Here is a 20,040-nt window from a genome sequence, read left to right as displayed (position 1 = left end):
AATTACAGTTAAACTGCTGGTTTAATGTTTGCAATTCCAGAAGGCCCAAACTATCACAATAGCTGTGATATCCATATTCAACTTTAGGGCTGCAGATGTATTTCCCTGTATCTGTAAAACTCAAGTTTCTTTGTATTCAGATACTTTCTTGTCATTAACTCCAGTCTATCCGGGGAATGCTGAAAGAGGGAAAAAATCCTCAAAGTTTCAGTCTCACATTGAACAAATGGAGAAGCCTGAGGAATGACTCTGAACTGGGCAGTTAAAAAATTGTTCTGAATGGCGAGTGATTTGGGATTGAGTTCTGTTCAGGGATGAAGTCTCTATTGGAGTATTTGTGCAAAATACTTTTCTGACTGTATCAACTAGGCAATCTTTTAAAGATTGTTTTCAGATGAGGTTTGGTGTACACTGTGTTTGGTTAGTTTGGTTTACAGCTTACCCCTTACAGCTTTTCTTCCAGAAGGGGTTTATAGCTGTAGCTTTCTAATGTAAAGAGTATTCTTGGCATAGGTAGCTAAAATGTGGCCTGGATACTGCATCCTCCAAGTGTGCTCTTAAAAATTTCTGTTCTAATTGCTGTTGATATAAACAGGGAGTTGATTAAGGTTATTTTGTAAATTTTTACTCAAATAGATCAGAATAATTTTTAAAGAGAAAAGCAGCTCAAGCTTCAGCAAGTAGAAAAACAAACCCAGGTGAGATATAGGGCTGTAATTCAGTGAAGCCTTTAGAAAGGGCAGTGGCTTCAATTAGTATCTAACTGCTTTAAAAAAAACCTAAGGGGTACACTAAACTAAGCCATTAAAATGGGAAAAATCAATATATGTTGAGGTTGTTCAGCCAGGTCAAGAAATAGAGGTTGCTTATGTAATGCTGATGTTTTTCCCACTGTGACAGCACTTTGTAACATGTTTAGTTATGGAACCTTGTTCTGTTCCTCAGTAAAATTTTAGAACTGCACAAGGTAAGTACAGGCATCACTTCTTGCTTGGACCACAAAAAACACTGCTGCACTTCAGCGTACATGGTGATGATTGATTGATCACTGCCTTATGTGTGTTCAGGGGATGGAATTAACTGCAATGACAGATGGAGACCAAACAAAATTGAGGTTTCGGTGGAAAGGAGAGAAGGCCTGACTGTTTTGAAAGGTAGCATCTGCAGGAGAGATTGTCAGTTATCACAGAACTCTGCTGCTCTGGCTGCAATAAATTTTTTCAGACCTGTATTTGTAAAGACTGTCTAATCTTACCTTGACCAGATTAGTGAGTGTGGCTGTTATTTGCAAACTTGTTGAATCTTTCTGATGTGAGGTTAAAATTTAGTTCCTAATGAACAAAAATGATAACATCTCCTTGCTGGGAGATCTCGGTAGTGGGCAAAGTATTGATTGGACACAAAGACTTGCCACTCTGAGAAGGTATCTGCTTGTCACCAGGCAGGGGACAGCTTTGGCTTTCACAGGTTAAAGAGCATTAAGAGCAAACTAGATGATTTTACAAGCAAAATATTAAGAAAAAAAACAACTGTTGCAATATTCTGAGAATCTTCTTATTAGTGCTTTCACTAATAAGCTGCTGCTCTGTAAAACCAGGTATTGAATATATCCTGACGTTTTCTGCCAGAATTGTGTTAATACATTCTGTTTAGCTCTTGATAAAGCTTGGATCCACAGCCACTGAACTCCATCAGAGGTTGATTAGTTATGTCTTTGATTAATTCAAGTGTTTGAAATGTTTCCTAGTAGGAATTTCTTTTAGAGTGTGATGTGCTTTGTATATAAAACCAATGTAGGTGATCTTCCATTAGATATGAAGAGTGTGGTAAATACAGTCTCTGTCTCTATCCAGGGAAACAACAAAAGAATTTCCCAATTGCTTCCCTACTGTCAGCCCAAGGTCCCATCTTACCTGGTCAGATCAGCAAACAAAACTGCAGGAATTGGGAACCTACTAAGTGTCATTGGAGGTGCTGGCGTTCCTGAGGGTTACATAAACCTGGCTGGTGCCTTGCTGTGTGACCCACGCTGCACAAGTGGAGCAGAGTGCATATTCCAGTGGCAGCTCCCATGTGGATCAGCAATGATGTGTGCTGGGATGCAGAAAGGGCTTACCAGCACGTGTCAGGGAGCAATAGAATGTGTTCTTACACTGTTGCACTATGGAATTTGTAGAGGATTCCCTAATAGGACCCCCTGGCTTGATGTGGATCTTGTCTTGTGCCTGGCTCATTGCTGCTGTAGGTGAGCTGGTTTCATGGAAGAGTGCTCCTCATGCACAGTGAAGTAGCTCTTGCTGCTGTAGCAGCATGCTAATTAGGTTTTTCTGGAGTAACAAAAAGCTATCTCCAATTTTAATCTGTTAAACCTCTTGATTGGTGGTTGAGGACTGATTGCTTATTTGTTTGCTGTATGTAGAAACAGTGTGTAATGTTTTATGGTGTACTTAAATGAGTTCTGCATTATGTTCCAGGTAATCATATTCTACCTGATGAAGATTTGGCTTCCTTTCATTGGAGTTTACTTGGTCCAGAACATCCACTAGCTTCACTTAAGGTACAAAATTAATATAACTAGAAGAAATTAAGCTAAAATCAATGCTGCTGGTTAACAAGAGCAATGTGATAGGTTAATTGAGAGCAGCTCTGTGAGACCCTTTTGCTTGGTCACCCTCAGGTGTCCCGGTCCCTAGCTGCAGAGGATACCTGGGGTCATTGGCCTTAAAAGGCTAAACATAGCCTTGTGTGATCCCCCTCAGTGCCCTTCAGCTGTACGAGCCAGATCTCCAATGTGGTTTGGCTTGAAGAATGCAGCTTCTTGCTCTCCTCTTTCTTTAAGAAGAGTTTTTTGTTTAGTCATATTCTTCCGCTATCAAAAATAATGAGCTGTATATCTTCCTGCCATCTTGTTTTATTTTCTGCTGCTCTGAATTCGTGTGTAATAGTCAGTTTTTGATATTTGAAGTGTACATATGCTGGAGAACAGATTGCATGAGAAAGCTAAAGTGTCCTTTGGTAGTTTTAGTGGGGGTTGAGACAAGTAACTTGCTTGATGCTCTTAGTTTACAGTATGTGTGTTCTGCTGCTTCATCACACTTGCCTCATGCATCTGCCAAGTAGATGGCTATAAAAGGGAAACTGGACACATCAGAGAATGGGAGCATAGTGACCTTTCTCTCTGCCACAACGGATATATCTGTTTGCCTTTCTCCTAAGGTGTACCATGCAGCAAATAATCTGCTTTATGTAAATTCTGTCAGACTGTTTTGTTATCTTTACAGCAGAAAGAGGTGGGGTTTCTTCTCCTTTTGTTCTGAATGTTTATTAAGCCTTGAAAACTTGTTTTGCCAAAGGTAGAATTTAAAACCAGATTCCAGATTTTCAGCAGAATTTTTGAGGCTTGCACATGCACTGCTTAGTGAACAGCTGTGACATTTGATGTTACACTCATCCTCTATTTTGCTGCCGCTCTGGTGTTTAGAAAGGTAAGTGTCAGCACATTCCAGTGGCAGAATAAAACCTGCATGCGTGTTTGCTACTTCCTTGTAAAATTTGAGGTGAAAAAATGAAAGTGTGCTTGTATTTTAATTTTTTACTGAAAAGGTTAAAACGTAGGGCTTTTTGCCAATTGGTTGATAAACTTTCTGGTGATTATTTTCTGTGGTCTAGCCTGAGTAGACTTGTTTGACAGTCAGGTCAGATTATGACTTCAGACACTTAGACCTCCTGGAAAGCCCTCAAAATTTGTACTGAATTACTTGAATGAAAACTAGATATTTGCCATCTTTGCTTCTAGATGTACGTGTTCAGTGGAAATACCAACTGGGCTTTGTAGCTGTCATCCCAAGGAGGTGAAACATGTACCCTCAGAGCATCCTAGGCTGCCTTAGGCGGCAGTTCTTCCTGATGGATTTTATCTGTTGGCCAATGTAATCAGATATGAAAGCAGTTCCCATTTGGCTGTTAGAGGTTGCATGAAAACTGCTGTGGTGTTGTCAGTGCAAAGCCCCAGATGGGTGCCCTGACTGAGGAAAGGCTAGCACAACATGGGGTTTGTTGAATTTCGCAGCAGCTTGCTGGCCATTTGTTCAGTGCACAGCCCCAGACTGAGCACAGCCCCTCTGTCTCCTGCCTGACAGTGGTGCTGGGTGGAAGGACATATTTGCAGTAAACCAGTCTTCCTTAGTTGCTGATAATGGAACAGCTGTCTGTTTGTTTCAGCTTCAATTTCGCAGTGTTCGTGGTTTGAAATGATAACTTGTTTCAGGAGCTAATGAATTGAGTTTAATTTCATTGACATGCTGGTATGTCAGTGATGTCACCACAGCTCTCTGTAGGGACCTCTTCAGTGTAGATGTGCACCAAGCAGTATTACTTGTAAATTTTATGAATGCTTAAAAAACCCTAAAAAAACATTTGTGTTTACCACAAAGCTGATAGGAAGGAGTAGTTTCAGAACAGTCCCAAAAAGCGCAAGCCTTCATGAAAACTAGAAATGGGGGGAAGTTGTTGTGTTTCCCCAGGATGTCCTTCCTGGGTTGTGCTTACAAATTTTGCTTTGTTGTGCCTATTTAGAGTCACAGCTGAGTGTTTTCCATGCTTGGGAACCAAGGGCTCTAATCCCACACCTCATTTAGCTCAGGCTTTAGAAAGCTTTTTCTCATTGTGTAAAGATATTAATCTTTTGTCATTAGGACAGTATAGTCTTGAGCATCAAAGCTGACAGATTCTGTTCCAGTGGCCAGATTTGTTGCTTTTGAAGGAGAACTGTGACAGTTGATAAAGAACAATTTATTTCCTGCATTCTCTCTCATTCTTTTATTATGCTGTAGCAAAATTGTTACTTTTCCTGCAAGAGAAGCCAGTTCACCAGTTAAAAGGGATAACTTAGAAACTACCAGCTTTGCTGATAGAAGTTGCTGGGCTATCCCTGGTGTCACCATGGGGAGGGGAAAAACAGCAAACCTGAGGACCTCTGTTTTAAATGGGGGCAGGGAGGGCATTCACCCAGGAACAGCTGAGTAGAAATGGGAAGAAGGGTGGAAAATGGAAAGCCTGACTGAAGAATCCATACTTAATATCTGTAAGGAAATGAGCCCGAGAGTCAGGACATCTGTGTACTGGATGAAAAGCCTTTCAGAAGACATCACTGCCAGCTCAGCAGAACTGTGAAGATTCCATGACCAAATTTAAATGAAGATATATGAATTGTTGCTGCAACAGGGAGAAGGAATCAAAAGCTGGCTCTGTGACCTGTTCTGAGTCAGGATCACTTCTGTCCAAATGTCCCTGTGGAAACATCTGATGAATCTGGAGACCTGCACTTGAGTCTTGTCACCTACCTGAGAGCAGAGTTCACTGAAATGACCACCAAAATCAAGGGTTTGAATCAAGAAAGGAGTTGATAGATTTCCTGAGAAATCATCTGATTACTAGACCTTGTTTGTAAGCCGATATTATCCTGCTTTTTATTTGTGTGCTTTGGGATTTATCTTTAAGAACCAAATTGTCTTTGTCTTATTCTGGAAAAGCTGGTTACAGTATGGAGCTTCAAGATCAATGTGTAATATTGTTAGAATGAGTTTGGGAGGACAGTTTTTTATCTCTGGAAGGAACTGGAGCCTGTTTGGGAGCACAGACCACTGAAAAGTGCTGACTCTTGATTTACAAGGTAACCTTAGTAACAAAGCTTAATGCAGTCTCCCTTTGTAAATAAGAGGAGTATGCAGGGAAACTCCATCTTCTTGGTTGTTCCATCTCAGTGGAGAGGCAGAGATGCTTCTAGAAAGCAATCCAAAATATGTGGGTTATGCTCCTTCTCTGAATCATTCTAGGAAATTCCTGGTTTACTCTATTGACTTCTGAGGGTGTTTGCCATAGGAGACTAATATGTGAAGTAGGTGCTTAAGTAATTTGCTGCTGCTCAGATGACAAAGGTGACACTATTAAGATATACTTCAAATAAGTGCCTTGTTCATGGTGTTTTTTAATGCTAAGGGTCATCATGATGCAGGTCAGAAAGGACCTCAGGAAGTCATCTAGTACAGCCTCCTGTGGAAAGTGTGGTCAGATTGAGGTTGGAATAGGTTGCTCAGGGCATTGCCTAGACTAGTCTTCAAAATCTCCAAGGTTGGAGACTGCACAGCCTGTCTGGGCAGCCTGCCCTGTGGTTTGACGGTCCTGACGGCAAAGATGCTTTGCCTTGTGTGCAGTCTGAGCCCTTCTTGTTTCAGGCTGTGTCTGGTGTCTTTTGCTCTTGCACAATGTACTACTGTGAAGAGCTTTGGCTCTGTTGCTTAGTCACCTTTCTGTGGGTAGTAGAAGGCTGTATTTCCAAAGCCTTGTCTTTGCCAGGCTGAGGAAGCCCCATTCCCTCAGTCCCTTCTTTACAGAGTGATTGCTCCCAACTCTGACTATCTGGATAGCCTTTGGCAGAACCAGCTCATCTGTTCAGACATGTGGCTCTAACCCCAGATGGAATGCAGTGCTCTGGAGGGGATCTGCTGTGCACTGAGGAGTGGGATCCCTGAATCTGCCAGCTCTGCTCCTGCTGCACAGCCCAGGGTACACCCCACTGGCTCCTGCTCAGTCTGGCCCCAGGTCCCTTTTGGCACACCTCCAGCCTGTGGAGTAGCCAGGGGTTATTCCTGCCCTGGTGCAAGGCTTCACTTTTATAGCTATAGAATTTCTGAAGGCTCCTGTTGGCTCGTCCCTATGGCATGTCAGGGAGTTCTGGATGAAAGCCCAGCACTTGGGTTCAGAGTGTGCAGGGCTATCACACAGGTCTCAGGGAAGTCTGTCTGTATCTCATCTTTGGCTTGTGCTTCTGCTCTCTCCTTTGCTTTTTGACGTAATTCTTGTTCTTCTGGTTAGATTAGATTTTCTAGATGCCCTGTATGTACAAATTGTTAGCAAAGGATATCCATGTCCCATGTGTTCTAGATACTATGCAGAAAAAGGTCAGTTTCCCAACCAGGATGGAAGGGAGGAGGAGAGAGAATTTTTAATTGAATAACCCGATCTTCAGGGAAGAGCTGGGCTTTGCTGATATGAGAGGATTTAAGTTATCTAGGGAACTTCTTGCCTCTTCAGAAACCTTGTTATTAGATCAGATGCACTACAAGTTCCCAAGAGGAAATATTTTTAACATTCAAAGGCTAATACAAGATCCAAACAGTTGGGATACCATCTCTAACAGCAACTACTAGACAGAAATAACAAAATCCAGGCAATTTGTTGTAATATCTTTCATATCTTCAGCCTTTTCATTCACCAGTGGAAAAAAGATGTTCCCTGTGTGTTGCCTCACAGCAACTGAATGTTCGAGGTCTCTTTTTTAATGGTTTGAAAATGAAACTGAACCAGTTACCTGTTTCCAGCTGGCGCAGCAATAAATGTGATGTTGATTAGCCTCTAAAGGCTTTGTTTCCTGAAGACAGTGGGCAGCTGGGGTGTTCCCAGAGTTGGGGATCTTTTCCCATGTGTAGCTTAGGTACCTTCTACATTATCCTAATCATCCCATGGAGTTACGCTTATGTGAGTCTGTTCTCTTCCAAAAAAGAATTTTTGCAAGTTTATTTTGTCAAACCCAAGGCATTTTTATATTATTGCTTCTGTGTTTGTGATGTTACTCTGCCTCTCATTTTGACAAATACCTCTGTAGAATTCATGGCCTTTCCTCACTTTTCATAGTGCGCAGATAAGTGACTTGTGATTTTTGTCTGTCACAAACTGAAGGCTTCCTTTTACAACTAGCGAAGAATCTGGGCCCTTCTCAGGTATAAGCTCTCCAGCCTGCAAGTGTGGGACCGACCCCCACGTTTGCCTTCCAGAGATGATTTTCCATGTTGTTGCTTGTCTGAAACTTTTGTCTAGAGGATAAGGGAAAAAAGTAACTTCTAATGAGAAATTGGTAAAACATGACGCTGCTTTTGCTCTGAAATGCTTTGTGTGACACTAAAAGTTTGAACCGTGAGCACATGCTCTGTAACTTCCACTGCAAGTCTTGAATTTCTCCCATCCCTAACATGCAGTAAGACTTAGCCTGTATTTTAATGTACACAGGATTAGAACATTCTTTATGATTCAGTATAAAATCTACAGTTTTGGATTTCTGGAAAGTTTGGAAATGAATGGAAAGATATTTTATACTTTAACATCAGGAAAGTATGTCTTATTTCAGCTTTTTCATTTCAGACTTCTGTGTAAGTGTAGGTCTTGACACTCTGAGTTTTGAGGATGTTCTCACATCTGCACTGGATGTCTTTGAAAAAGAAGAAAAGAAAATCCAAATATGTGAAATGTGTCTAAATCTGTAAAACATACTTTTGGAAGGTCTTACTTCAGGAATTACGAATATGCTCCAGTGAGAGCTTGAGGCTGTTTATAGGCAGCTAAATGGGAGCGATATGCAAAGTTAGCCCTTGATGGGACTCACTTGAGCTTCGTACTTCCAGGGCCCAAGCTGAATGTTAGTGCCAGAGTGATGTGGTATCTTTACTTGATGCCAGCTTTATATGGTTTATTCAATATTGCCATCATGGAGATCACATAACTTAAGAGGAGGTGGCTTACTTCTGTCATCTGCTGTGTTTCCAAGCAGAGATTGCAGGAATACTCAGGAAGCAGTGCAGGGTTTCTGCATAGAGGGCTCTGCATAGAGCACGTCTAGCATGACACAGCTACGGGATGATTCAGCTGCTTTAGAGATGGGTAATTGTTAGACATACAAGAAAAATGGGAGGTGTTCAGCAACAGACTTAGGTTACCAGGGAGAAGAAAATCTATTCCTTCTGCTGGCACAATGTGGGCAAAATTTTTTCATCAGTATTTGTGACTCTTAAGCTTACATGTGAGTGTGATCTGTATTTCGTATTGTTGTGTATATTCAGAGTGCACACTGGTGTAAACTTAGATTTTAGAATCTGAAAAGGAAATAATTACCCTGCCACTGACTACACTGAACAGAACTATTCTTAACTGTTCACTTTTCACGAGGGCATGGAGTGACAGAACATGGGGGAATGATCTTAACCTGAAGGTGGGTAGGTTTAGATTAGTTATTAGAAAAAAAATTTGTTCTGTGAGGGTGGAAAGGCCCTGGCACAGGGTGCCCAGAGAAGCTGTGGCTGCCCCTGGATCCCTGGAAGTGTCCAAGGCCAGGTTGGACAGGGCTTGGAGCAACCTGGGATAGTGGCAGGTGTCCCTGCCCATGGCAGGGAGTGGAACTGGATGGGACTTCAAGGTCTCTTCCAACCTAAACCATTCTGTTTCTATGTTTAATTTAGGCTTATAAAATACAGATCTCATCTCTGGTAGAGAACGACCAGATTTAGAATGAATATCCTGAAATTTGTAAAAAGTAGATGTTAGGAGAAAGAAATTAATAAAAATGGGAATCTGGCAAAAATTCCATGGTCTAAATATGAAGAGGGCAGTATAAGAAATTGCATCATAAATAGATCAGATAAGGGCAGGGAAGAAAATAATCCCATGTGATAGACTCCAAATAAAATGAAAAGGAGTTGTAGTATGGGTTTTAAATTTGCAAAGATAAAACTAATGAAGTATTGATCAGAATTTTGCGTAAGTGTTTCTGACAAGACTGAATTGCACTGTTTTCTAGTAAATTTTGATCCCTCTGTGTAGAATGCAGTAGGGACGCAGAAAGATTTTTCACCTTTTTTTTTGTACCTTAAAAATAGAATGGTTAAATCATAATAGCGACCTCTGAAGTCTTGAATCACTGAATTTTGCAAACAGACAGATTCAAAGATGTTAAAAGCAAAAACCCAGCTGTCCCTATAGGCCCAGGCAGAGTGCTTCAGAATTGTGCAGAGGTTCCAGCCAGAATTTTTAGAAATTACTCAGGCTTCCTCTAGAATGTAGGACACACTTGGAAATCTCTTTCCTGGTCCTGTGAGCCTGTGCAGCACTTGGGACAGGAGCAGAAGCTGCCAGTGGTTGAGGAGTTCTTCAGACCCAGCTGGCAGCACTGCTTCCTGCCTGGAATTTTGCAGAGGTCCAGGATGGTTCCTTGGCCTGAAGTACCTGTTCCCCACGTAGGATGACACATAAGAGCAGTGATTCCCATAATCATAGGCCAAGTCATAGTTTATTTTCAGGAGGAACCAACTGATTGTTGAGGTGAAGTCCAGAGCTTCCAGGACTATCTAGTTTCTTTCCTATCTCCATGTGGATGCAACAAGGAATCAGGCCACAGAACCCAGTCTAGAACTCTGTGGAATGGCACATTCATCTGCAGCTGCTGATCAATGAACCACAGGAGCCTCGTCTGTCTGTAGGAGCTTTGGATATTGTCCCACAAAATTATTACAACTCTTTCTTCTTGCTGCAAAGTCCAAAGTGATTCTTATCAGTGAATCAATGGGAATTTAGCATTTTCCTAACACTGTGGAAAGGCTGGACCCGGGGCTCTAATTTGTAGATGTATGTGTGGTCTCTATGGGCCCAAGTCTTAAACTCAAGAGGAATTTTTAATTTGCATTAAAGTGCATGTTTTTCCTCCATTTAAAATAATTGGTGAAGATGGGTAGTCAGAAACATCTGGAACGGGATGGTGAAACATTGCTGTTTTATCAGTTGAATTATCTTAAGAATTTCATCTGTGTCTGCAAACCAGTAATCAGCCCTGTAACTGGGCTGATACTGAAATGCTTCCATCATAGCAACAAGAGAAACCCAGACATCCTTCTCTGCTGATGTGTAGTATAATAGAAAAATAATTTCTTGCCTGAGATGTTACACATGCTGGGAAGCTGTATCAGTATATTCTGCTACAGATAATGAAATGAACAAAATTTGAAAAGACTAATTATAAACTACCTTCTTCTAGTTCAACTAATCTTCAAATTATTTTTAGACCCATTTCTGTAGAAACTCGGAAATAAATTTCCTTGAGATACTGGTTCTTTTCAGTTTGATTTTCAAATCCTCCCTTTTCTGTGATGTTTCTGTTCCCAATGAGTCTTTTTCATCAATTCTGCAATCATTTTACACTCAGAAAATAAACTCTGTCAAAATATTTCCTGGCATATATGTATGAACGTATGATGAAGATAATGGTGTATGATGAACTAGGTGAAGCATTTTGTACTGGAGGAAATGTCCAACTAGAAAGCAGTAAAAGAATCAGCACCATTGACCTTGTGTGTTGTTGGAGCTGATATTTAACCAGCAGGTATTTACATAGAGGTGAGGTTTCACATATGTATGAATATATTGTAATTGTATGAGTCACTGTTTAAGGTGAAGTCTTAAAAACAAAGTGGAGGGCCCAAAAGTAGACATATAGTAAATCTGGCAACGGGGAATTTGTTTGCTATATTCTCAGTAAGTGACAGTTCAGCTGTGTGCCGTGTGCCCACCGTGCCCCATTCCTGTTGCTCACACTGCCGTGTTTGCTTGCACAGGTACGTGCTCACCAGTTAGTTTTACCACCGTGTGACGTAGTGATCAAAGCTGTAGCCGACTACGTCCGCAACATACAGGACACCACTGATTTGGATGCCATAGCAAAAGATGTTTTTCAGCATTCGCAGGTAAAGTATAAAGCCAGATACTGAGTTGTTTTCTTTTCTTTTTTTAGCAATTGTGCTGTACATTTGTGTTGAAGAATTGCATTTGATAAGAGTGATTTGATCAGTTGATAACGGAAATCTGTTGGTATTTGCAGTGGCTTAGCTATCTTAATTTCATGCTCCATGCTTTCTGAGGATGAAAATACTGTTTTTACTCTCAGTGCTTTAAATTCTTGATAACCAGTAGCTGTGTGCACTGCTTTTGAGAATCAGCTGCACATGAAGACTGGATATTTAAGCTTTACCCTTACATGGATTGACATAACATTTCTTGTACTGGAGCAGTGCTGCAGCCCAGGAGGGTCCATAGAAATATGGTGTACATTAACTACTACACAGCCCTGTGCTGACCTACAGGTGACAAACCTGGATGTGCTCCTGACAGATCTTCTTCTTTTATTTTAGTCTAGAACAGATGACAAAGTTACTCGGTTTAAGAGGGCGGTTGCTTATTACTCAGCAACTAATAAACCTATGCCATTTCATCCACCACATTACCTAGGTAAGTAATGACACCAACCTGCCTTTTTGTTTTAACTAAAACCTGGAATAACCCTAAATCAGAAGTGGCGTTGGTAGCAGCATCTTACAAAAGTGTTTGTATCTTCTGGCAGTTCTCATTGATCATTGAAGATGAGGTTTCAGAAGGTTTTCATACGGTACATGCTGAGGTTGTGTTCTTGCCCCAAAAGAGAACAACCTGGATTACTTTTCTTCTTGGCTGTTGCAGCATCTGTTCTGGCATGGGGACATTTGAGAGAATGATGCTGTGAACAACTGAAGTCTGGTGTCCAGTCCCATTCATGAGGACAGTTCCTATTTCTAGTCATTAGAACATATTTACTGTTTCTCACTGGCCTTGCTGACATGTTTTAGAAATCCCTTTTTAGTCTTTGATTTTTTGATGTCATAATAAACCTGCTCAGATTGCAGCCACACATTGTTGCGGTGTTGGAGATTATTCTCAAGGCTTAAAAATTAAAATGTGTGATCACAGGATTTCCTACTCATGCCCCAATCTTAACACTAAAATGTCATTTTAGCTGAAATATTCTAAAGATCTTCAGTTACCATGCTGGTACACTGACACAGATTTTTCCTCCCCTTTTTGCGGGTGTGGAGTGTCTTTATTTACATCCAAAAATCTGCATTAAAGGTTTTAAAGGCTACTCTAGGTAAAATATTCAAATGACAAAATGCAAGCATTCTGTATCTCCATGACATTGGTGGCATCTTCATGATGGCATCTCTTGGGTTTTTTGGTTTTTTTTAAGCTGCCTTTGATTCCCAGGTAGAATAGGAATCAGCCATACAAACATCTGAAAGAAGGTGAGACACATAAAATACACTTCACAACCTATAAAGTGTTTTTATTGAAAGGCAAAAATGAATAAAACTGACTTGAAGGCGTAGGAGAAAACAGTAATGCTAACAGAACAGGAGTAAATAAGCCATAGAAGGAAAAGGACAAACAGAGTAACATTTGTGTCAAATACTGAGTGTTTTCATGAGTGTTTAGTTTTTTCCTTAGTTTTTTTTTTTTCCTTTTCTTTTTGCCCTCCTCCCCTGCAATACAGCAGCCAGACCGAATCAGTTTGGTATGCCTGGGATAGTGCCACCATATGTTCCTTCTCAGATGCTTAACATTCCACAGACCTCACTACAAGCAAAACCTGTGGTAAGTACAGCTTGTGCCCTGCTCCTTGGGAGAGGCCTGCTGTGATTAGCAAACAGTAATCCAGGTGGGAAAGGTGTAACCAGCTTTTTTATAGTGGGAGGTCATTGATTGAATTTTAAGTCTGGAACTGAAGTGATGCTACAGACTTCGGTAGAACAGTTTTTGTGGGTGCTCAAGATGGCTGAGTTTTAATGCATACATTTGGAAAAGGCCACTTGGTTAAAGAACGTATTTTATTTTAAAAGCAAAGCCTTAGTTGCCTTCACTCAAGAGAGATCCCTTTATTTTAGGCCCAGCAGATGTCCAGTCAGGGTGGGGCCCAAGGCCAAGGTCCATACCCCTACAGCCTCTCTGAGCCAGCCATCACCTTGGAAACAGGTGGAAAAAGTCTGTCTGAGCAGAACAACTACAGTAACATTCCTCACGAAGGAAAACACACACCATTGTATGAACGGTCTTCTCCAATAAATCCAGCCCAGAGTGGGAGCCCCAATCATGTGGATTCAACCTATTTTCCTGCTTCTTCTACATCTTCGTCCTCTGACAATGATGAAGGCAATGGGGGTGCAGTGAAGTAAGTTTCTCATGAGGATGTTTTCTTACTCAGCTTCTATTAAAATAAATTTACTTTCAAAATCATTTACCTGTATCCTGAAAGTAAGAATCATAGAATCTGTCATAGAATACCCTGAGTTGGAAGGGACCCACAAGCATCATTGAAGTCCAGCTCCTGACCCTGCAGAAATCTGCAAATAAGTGATATGATAGACCTTAAAAAGATAGTTTTGGGTCACTATGACTGCAGACATGTGCATGGTTCACTCTCATTGCCTTGTTCCTTGAGCAGGAATCCAAAACCAAATAGTGTTGGGTGTTTTTCCTCTTCTGCCCTTACGTTTTATTCAAAGAGTGAAGTTTTGGTAAATGTCATAAAGCCTTTCAGTCCTTTACTTTGTGTAAAAGAAATATTCCTACCTCACAGTATAATTCATTAAAATTTCAGAAGCTAAAAACTATGGAACTTCACTGAACTTGTAGTGTTTACACTTCTTAAATTTGAGGATAATGTGGCTTTGTGATGAAACCTAATGTGAATGTCAGACATTTGCTATTTTGGACAGTGGTGAAAGAGCCCTCATGGAGCAAAGCAAGAGTGAAGCTGAGTTTGCTTTGTTCTCCTCACTGCCTGGTTTGCTGCACAAGTGCTTCTGACTTCCACAAGGTCCTGTGTCAGTCCTTAGCCGTGAAGTTGTGTGGATTTGGTTTAATGACAGCTTCCTGACCTACTGCAGAGGCAGTCTGTGTTTGCCTTTGCTGGGTGTAAGTGGTGCACGGACTGAGAAGCAGAGCCTGGGGATTGACAGGGCTGCCAGTGCCTCTGGCAGTTTGGGGTGGTGTAGAAAAAGTACAGATGTGTTATCATGTACTCGGCCCCTTGCAACAAGGCAGACCTTGAGGAGCTGGAACATGTCTAGGGAAGGGAACAGAGCTGAGGAAGGGGCTGAAACCCCAGGAGCAGCTGAGGGAGCTGGTGGGGCTCAGTCTGGAGTAAAGGAGGCTCAGGGGAGACCTTCTGGCTCTGGTACAACTCCTGATAGGATGGTGCAGCCAGGGGGGGTCGGGCACTGCTCCCAGGAAACAAAGGACAGGACAAGAGGAAACTACCTCAGGCTGTGCCAGGGGAAAGTTCAGATTGGATATTAGGGAAAATTCTCTACTGTTAGGGCTGCCCATCCCTGGCACAGGTTTCCCAGGGCGGTGGTGGACTCGCCATCCCTGCAGGTGTTCAAAAAAATGTGTGGATGTCACACTTGAGGACATGGTTTAGTGATGACAGTGGTGGTCCTGGTTTGATGGTTGGACTCAATGATCTTACAGGGCTTTTTCAGCCTTAATGATTCTATGATTCTACAGGGTATTATATTCTTAATGTGTCTGCAGTGATGTGTGGTTGCTTGAACTTTGATTTCTGATGTGTTCTATCAATTTTTAATATTATTATGTGTTCTGCCTAGTAAATCAAATAAGTCTTCATAGCTTCCATGCAGTGCAGAACTGGAAATGTGCTTGTGTTAGAAAAAACAATGTAAGGTATTTTTCACCATTTGTTTTTAGTGTGCCTTTTGCATTTTATGCAATAAATTCAGATGCTGAAATCTAGACAGTGTCATTTCTATCACAGTTTGAAAAAAGGCTTCTAATAGAGAAAATTCCTTGGCATAGACAAATATTTGAAGTTCAATCAAGAATGTTTCTTGTGTGAAAATTACGTAGTTGTCATAATATGCAGCTTTTAAATACAATCCAAATGTTGACATAGTGTAAATGAATAAATGTTGGTTTTAAAGTCTTTTCAAGATTCCTACAAATGGACATTTTTAATAGAAGCATCCCATAAAATTAGAATCTCTTGCCCACACTTCTAGTCACAGACACCAAGGATTTATTTCACTGTCTTTCAGACTGCATTTTTATATGATGTTTTTCTTTCTCTTGTCCTTTAGCCATGTCAGTGGGAACAAAATAGGCTGGGAAAAACCAGGAACCCAGTCAGAAGGTCAAACACGTGGAGAGCTGGGAGACCAAACAAAGGTATTTCCTTAAATTCAAGCATCACGGATTATTACTTTGTGTTAAAGTTTTACAGCAAACTTGGAGGAGGATTTTAAATGTTGGTCCATAGTATTTAGTGCAAACTTTTACACTTTTTTAGGATAGGAAACAACAGCTTTAAAGTACAGCAGGGAGTTTTCCAAGGACGTCGTAGCATAATACATAAAACCAAACATTAAATAGGCTGTGTTAGAAAATACTAGATACAAACCAGGATGAAATCAATGACCTTGTTTGACCGTTAGCCAACAGTCTCACCCTCAGATGTTGCTCTCTGGCTTTCCAGTAGTGTGTGTTGGATTTTAGGAAGGAGTGTAACAGTCTGAGTGTCGGTGGAGTCAGAGTCCATGTGCTGTAATGCACAGTGCAGTAAACACAGCTCTGGCACACATCAGTATTAGCCACAGGCCGCTGTAGGTGTACTAGAGCTCAGCTGAGGAGTTAAAAGTTCTTTATGACTGTGTTGTAGGAATTTCATATAGGACTTGTTAAAGTAGCTCCATGGGACCAGTTACAGTGTATTGCTGCCTAACCTAGGTAAGGATGGGCTAGATAAGCACTTGATAAAGATTTATCAGTATTCAATTTCTTTAAGATTTCAAACCACTGTCAAATCAAGAATATGATGGTCTCTATTCCAAGATCTGTATTTGGAAAGAACATTCAGAGCATTTATATGTAATATCTCTGTGCCTTGATGGTGGAGCTTTACACCAAATATTAACTGTCAAAAAACCCCAATCTTAAGTTAGTTACACTGTAAGCAAGCAGAACATTTTCTCTGTAACTTTGGCATAGGAATTTCAGTCAACTTGGGCTTTTGTGCCTAAAATATCAAGTGGATGATTTCATCCGTTAGTGGTTATTATTTCTGCAGACTATGCCTGTATGATAACTGTGTCTGCCTGGGGATTAGTCACCATATGCAAATGCTAATTTGACCTATTACATTCCTTTCTTCTCCGCTGGGCTGGGCTGTGTGTGCAGCCCTGTGGGTCCCCCATGGCCCTGAGCATGTCCTGTCCCAGGGACAGCCGTGCCTCGCTCCCCCACGCTGGGCCTGAGCTGTACAAGCACCCATTAAGCTTTCCAATAGATGCATGCACACAGGCAGACTTAAATATATTAAGTTTAATGTAGTAATGCTCCTCAGCTCTATTTGCCTTTTTTTTTTTTTGTTATCAAACCACTTCTTTAGCCCTCAGTAGCAGGAGAAGGCAGAAGTATCTGTTGAGCACAATAGGAAGGATTGTGAGTAGATTTTGTAGATGAACTAATTTCATGGAGAGGTGAATATTAATGGTTGCAAAAAGAGGTAGTACTTTCGAAGAGGTTTCCCAGAAAAGCTGCCCATTCCTGGAAGCATGCAAAGCCAGGTTGGACAGGATTTGGAGCAACTTGGGATAGTGGAATGTGTCTCTGCCCATAGCAGGGGGTGGAACAAGATGGGCTTTAAGGTCCCTTCCAACCTGTGATTCTATGAAGATTTCAAATGAGTGAGCTATGTGAATTTCTGAGGTATCAAGTGCTGAAAATCCAGCATAAATGAGGCAGGTAGCAGTCTTGACACTCCTTTCACATGACTTAAATGTCAAAATTCCTTGCAGTTCTCACAGAGTGATTCTACATGACAAAGGTAAGCTCCTCTCATTTGGCTGGATGCATATTTTTAGAGGGAAAAAATCACCTTTTAACTGTGGTAGTTCCTCATCTTAGGTGTTGGAATATTGCTGGAGTAGATCCAGGAAGAACCCGGGTAGTGCAGACAGGGAAAGCATTGCTTTCATGTGGATTTTTTTGTCTTCTTCCCTGTGTGCCCCTGGTAATTGATAGTTCTGTAAACTTCTCACTATGGTTCAGTATTGCTGACTTATAGTTGTTGGGGTAGTAGAAGATAGGGACAAAAACCTTTAACCTGATATGGAAATACTTGATACTCTAACACAGATTTCATGAAACTCTGATATGAAAGCATTTGGTATTAGAATGTTGTGATGGAAGTGTTCTGGTTTACAAGTTTTAACCACTTCACCATTATGTTTTCATTTTTATGACTCAAAATTTAAGTCCATATTCCCAAGTAAAATACCATCTTTCAGTAACATCCTCTTTGATTGTGTGATTGAAATGTCATCTGAAAACAAGGTTGTCCTCTGATATTTTGTTAGAGCCTGTTTTTACTACCTACACCTCTCTGTAGAAGATTTTTGGAAGTCACATGGGGTGCTTTTGTTGTTTGCATGCAGGTTTGTATTTTTCATGGGTCTGAAGTGGACAACCTGAGCTTGTTTGGGCCTATTTTTTTGTTATGTGTTTTGTGGGATTTCATGCTTTGGCCATTTCTGTTTCAGCTTTGCTTTTCAAGTCTTAGGAAGCATGTGAACTTCTTTACATACACTGTGAAAATACTCATGCATGATGTATCATCAAGTGATCAAATTTTGGTCTCAAAGATTTTTTACTTTTGCAATAATAATTTATTGGCATGAAGCTAATGTGAACTCTTAAGCTAAAACTAGTTTTCAGTTTTGAAGACCAGTATTTATAGGAATGAACTCTAATTTTTTTGTTGTTGTATCTGTGAGAAATTAACGTAAATTCCTATAAAGGCTGGGAGGTTTATAGTATACTTTTATGGATTTTTCCCATAAGTTTATGAACTGCATTTCTAGAACTGGTATAGAATGCCACTTCAATCTTGCAGTCAGAAAACTTCACCATTTTTTCTTATAGTCTTCTCAGACATGTTATGTTAAAAAACCAAAACCAATCAACCAAACCAACCAACAACATTTACCAGGCTTTTGAGTTTGGGCACGGTGTATTTTACATGTTATTTAATTGAACTGTGTAATTTCCCTGTTTTGTCTAGAATTGCAAGCTTAGAAGGGCTATGTTTATGGAAGTCTAGATAAATTACAGACTATGTGACTGTCAGTTAACACACTGAGTTGGGAGTATCTTGGAAATACTGAGTTAAGAGGCCATTCACAGGTCATTAAAAGGCCATCAGTCCACTTCTGCATTATGCAGTTAAAAAAATTGTTGTTAATAAGTTTAAGGTTTATGATAATATTTATTTTCTTAGTAATTTGGTTCTACTAGCAAACAATGGCTGGAGGTTTCCATTTTCTGAAAACCTTGTAGTCAGCTTTGGATAATGCATTCTGCACACTGCAACAGCGTGATGTGAAGATATACTATTTTCTTCGGGGGTGAGGGAGGAATTTGCTATTTCTCTTGGCTGATCTCCTGGTATGTTTCTGGACGCATCCAAAGCACTTTATTTTGTATGTTCTGTTACAGGCAGAAGGTTCCTCTAGTGCTTCTTCAGGAAGTCAGGCAGCTGATGTCAAAGGGAATCAAACCAGTAATCCACAAATCCCATGCCTGTTGTCCATGCCCACCAGAAACCACATGGATATTACTACCCCTCCATTACCTCCGGTAGCACCTGAAGTATTACGAGTGGCAGAGCACAGGCACAAGAAGGGGTTAATGTATCCCTACATCTTTCATGTCCTCACCAAGGTATGACATTTGAAAATGAGGTACTGTGAGATAATGATTCTGTGAAGATAATTGCCTTGGCATTTCTGGCTAAAGAGTATCACATTTTTACATCCTCTTCAATGCTCTAAGTTCTGGTCCCTTTTTAGTCCTTAGAACCAGTTTTCCTCCATTTTCTAACCACTGATCTGATACAGTGTTCCAATAAATACGAGATGACTGTAATTAGAAGTGTGTATTTCCAAAATAATTATTTTTTCCAAACTATATGCAGATATTTGTGTATCTCTGTGCATGTGTGTATATGTCTCTCAGTGTGTGTTTATATGGAATACATTTCCATCTAAAAATTCCTGTGTATGTGCTTTGGTGTCTGTGCCAAGTCTTTTCTATTTTCAGCATTCAGAAGTACTGAGATTGTTTTCCCACCCAGTCTGATCCCTTTCATTGCTGATAGCTGGCCCCGAGAGAAGCACAAAAGCTCTAAGAAATCCCTTTTCTACCTACAGCTAGCAAAATGGCACTGTCCCCATACCTGTTAACCTTTATTCACCTTACAAGTCCTCTTCAGGACAGTAAGGACCACAGGCAGGTCTGAAATCCATCAAACCAAAAGTTACTGCATCGAGGTGGAGGTTT

The 20,040-nt window shown here is 40.7% G+C and overlaps 1 protein-coding gene across 3 annotated transcripts in view; it reads left to right on the top strand.

Moving 5' to 3' along the window:
• The window catches only part of FAM120A (family with sequence similarity 120 member A), a 53,497-nt gene that overhangs the window by 8,891 nt on the left and 24,566 nt on the right, over positions 1 to 20,040 (top strand). For 2 of the 3 annotated variants that reach the window (XM_085073162.1, XM_085073160.1), the window contains exons 3-9: positions 2,475 to 2,557; positions 11,433 to 11,561; positions 12,006 to 12,102; positions 13,178 to 13,278; positions 13,569 to 13,852; positions 15,783 to 15,870; positions 19,198 to 19,422. In XM_085073162.1, the coding sequence (XP_084929288.1) occupies positions 2,475 to 2,557; positions 11,433 to 11,561; positions 12,006 to 12,102; positions 13,178 to 13,278; positions 13,569 to 13,852; positions 15,783 to 15,870; positions 19,198 to 19,422 (1,007 nt within the window). The remainder of the gene's footprint in view (positions 1 to 2,474; positions 2,558 to 11,432; positions 11,562 to 12,005; positions 12,103 to 13,177; positions 13,279 to 13,568; positions 13,853 to 15,782; positions 15,871 to 19,197; positions 19,423 to 20,040) is intronic. The other variant, XM_085073161.1, reaches the window with a different exon arrangement.

The sequence above is a fragment of the Lichenostomus cassidix genome, chromosome 12 (genome assembly GCF_008360975.1).
Source record: "Lichenostomus cassidix isolate B80296 chromosome 12, HeHo_3.0, whole genome shotgun sequence".
Lineage (NCBI taxonomy): Eukaryota > Metazoa > Chordata > Aves > Passeriformes > Meliphagidae > Lichenostomus > Lichenostomus cassidix.
Note: the sequence above shows the minus strand (reverse complement) of the source record. Positions and strands in the feature narration are given on the sequence as shown.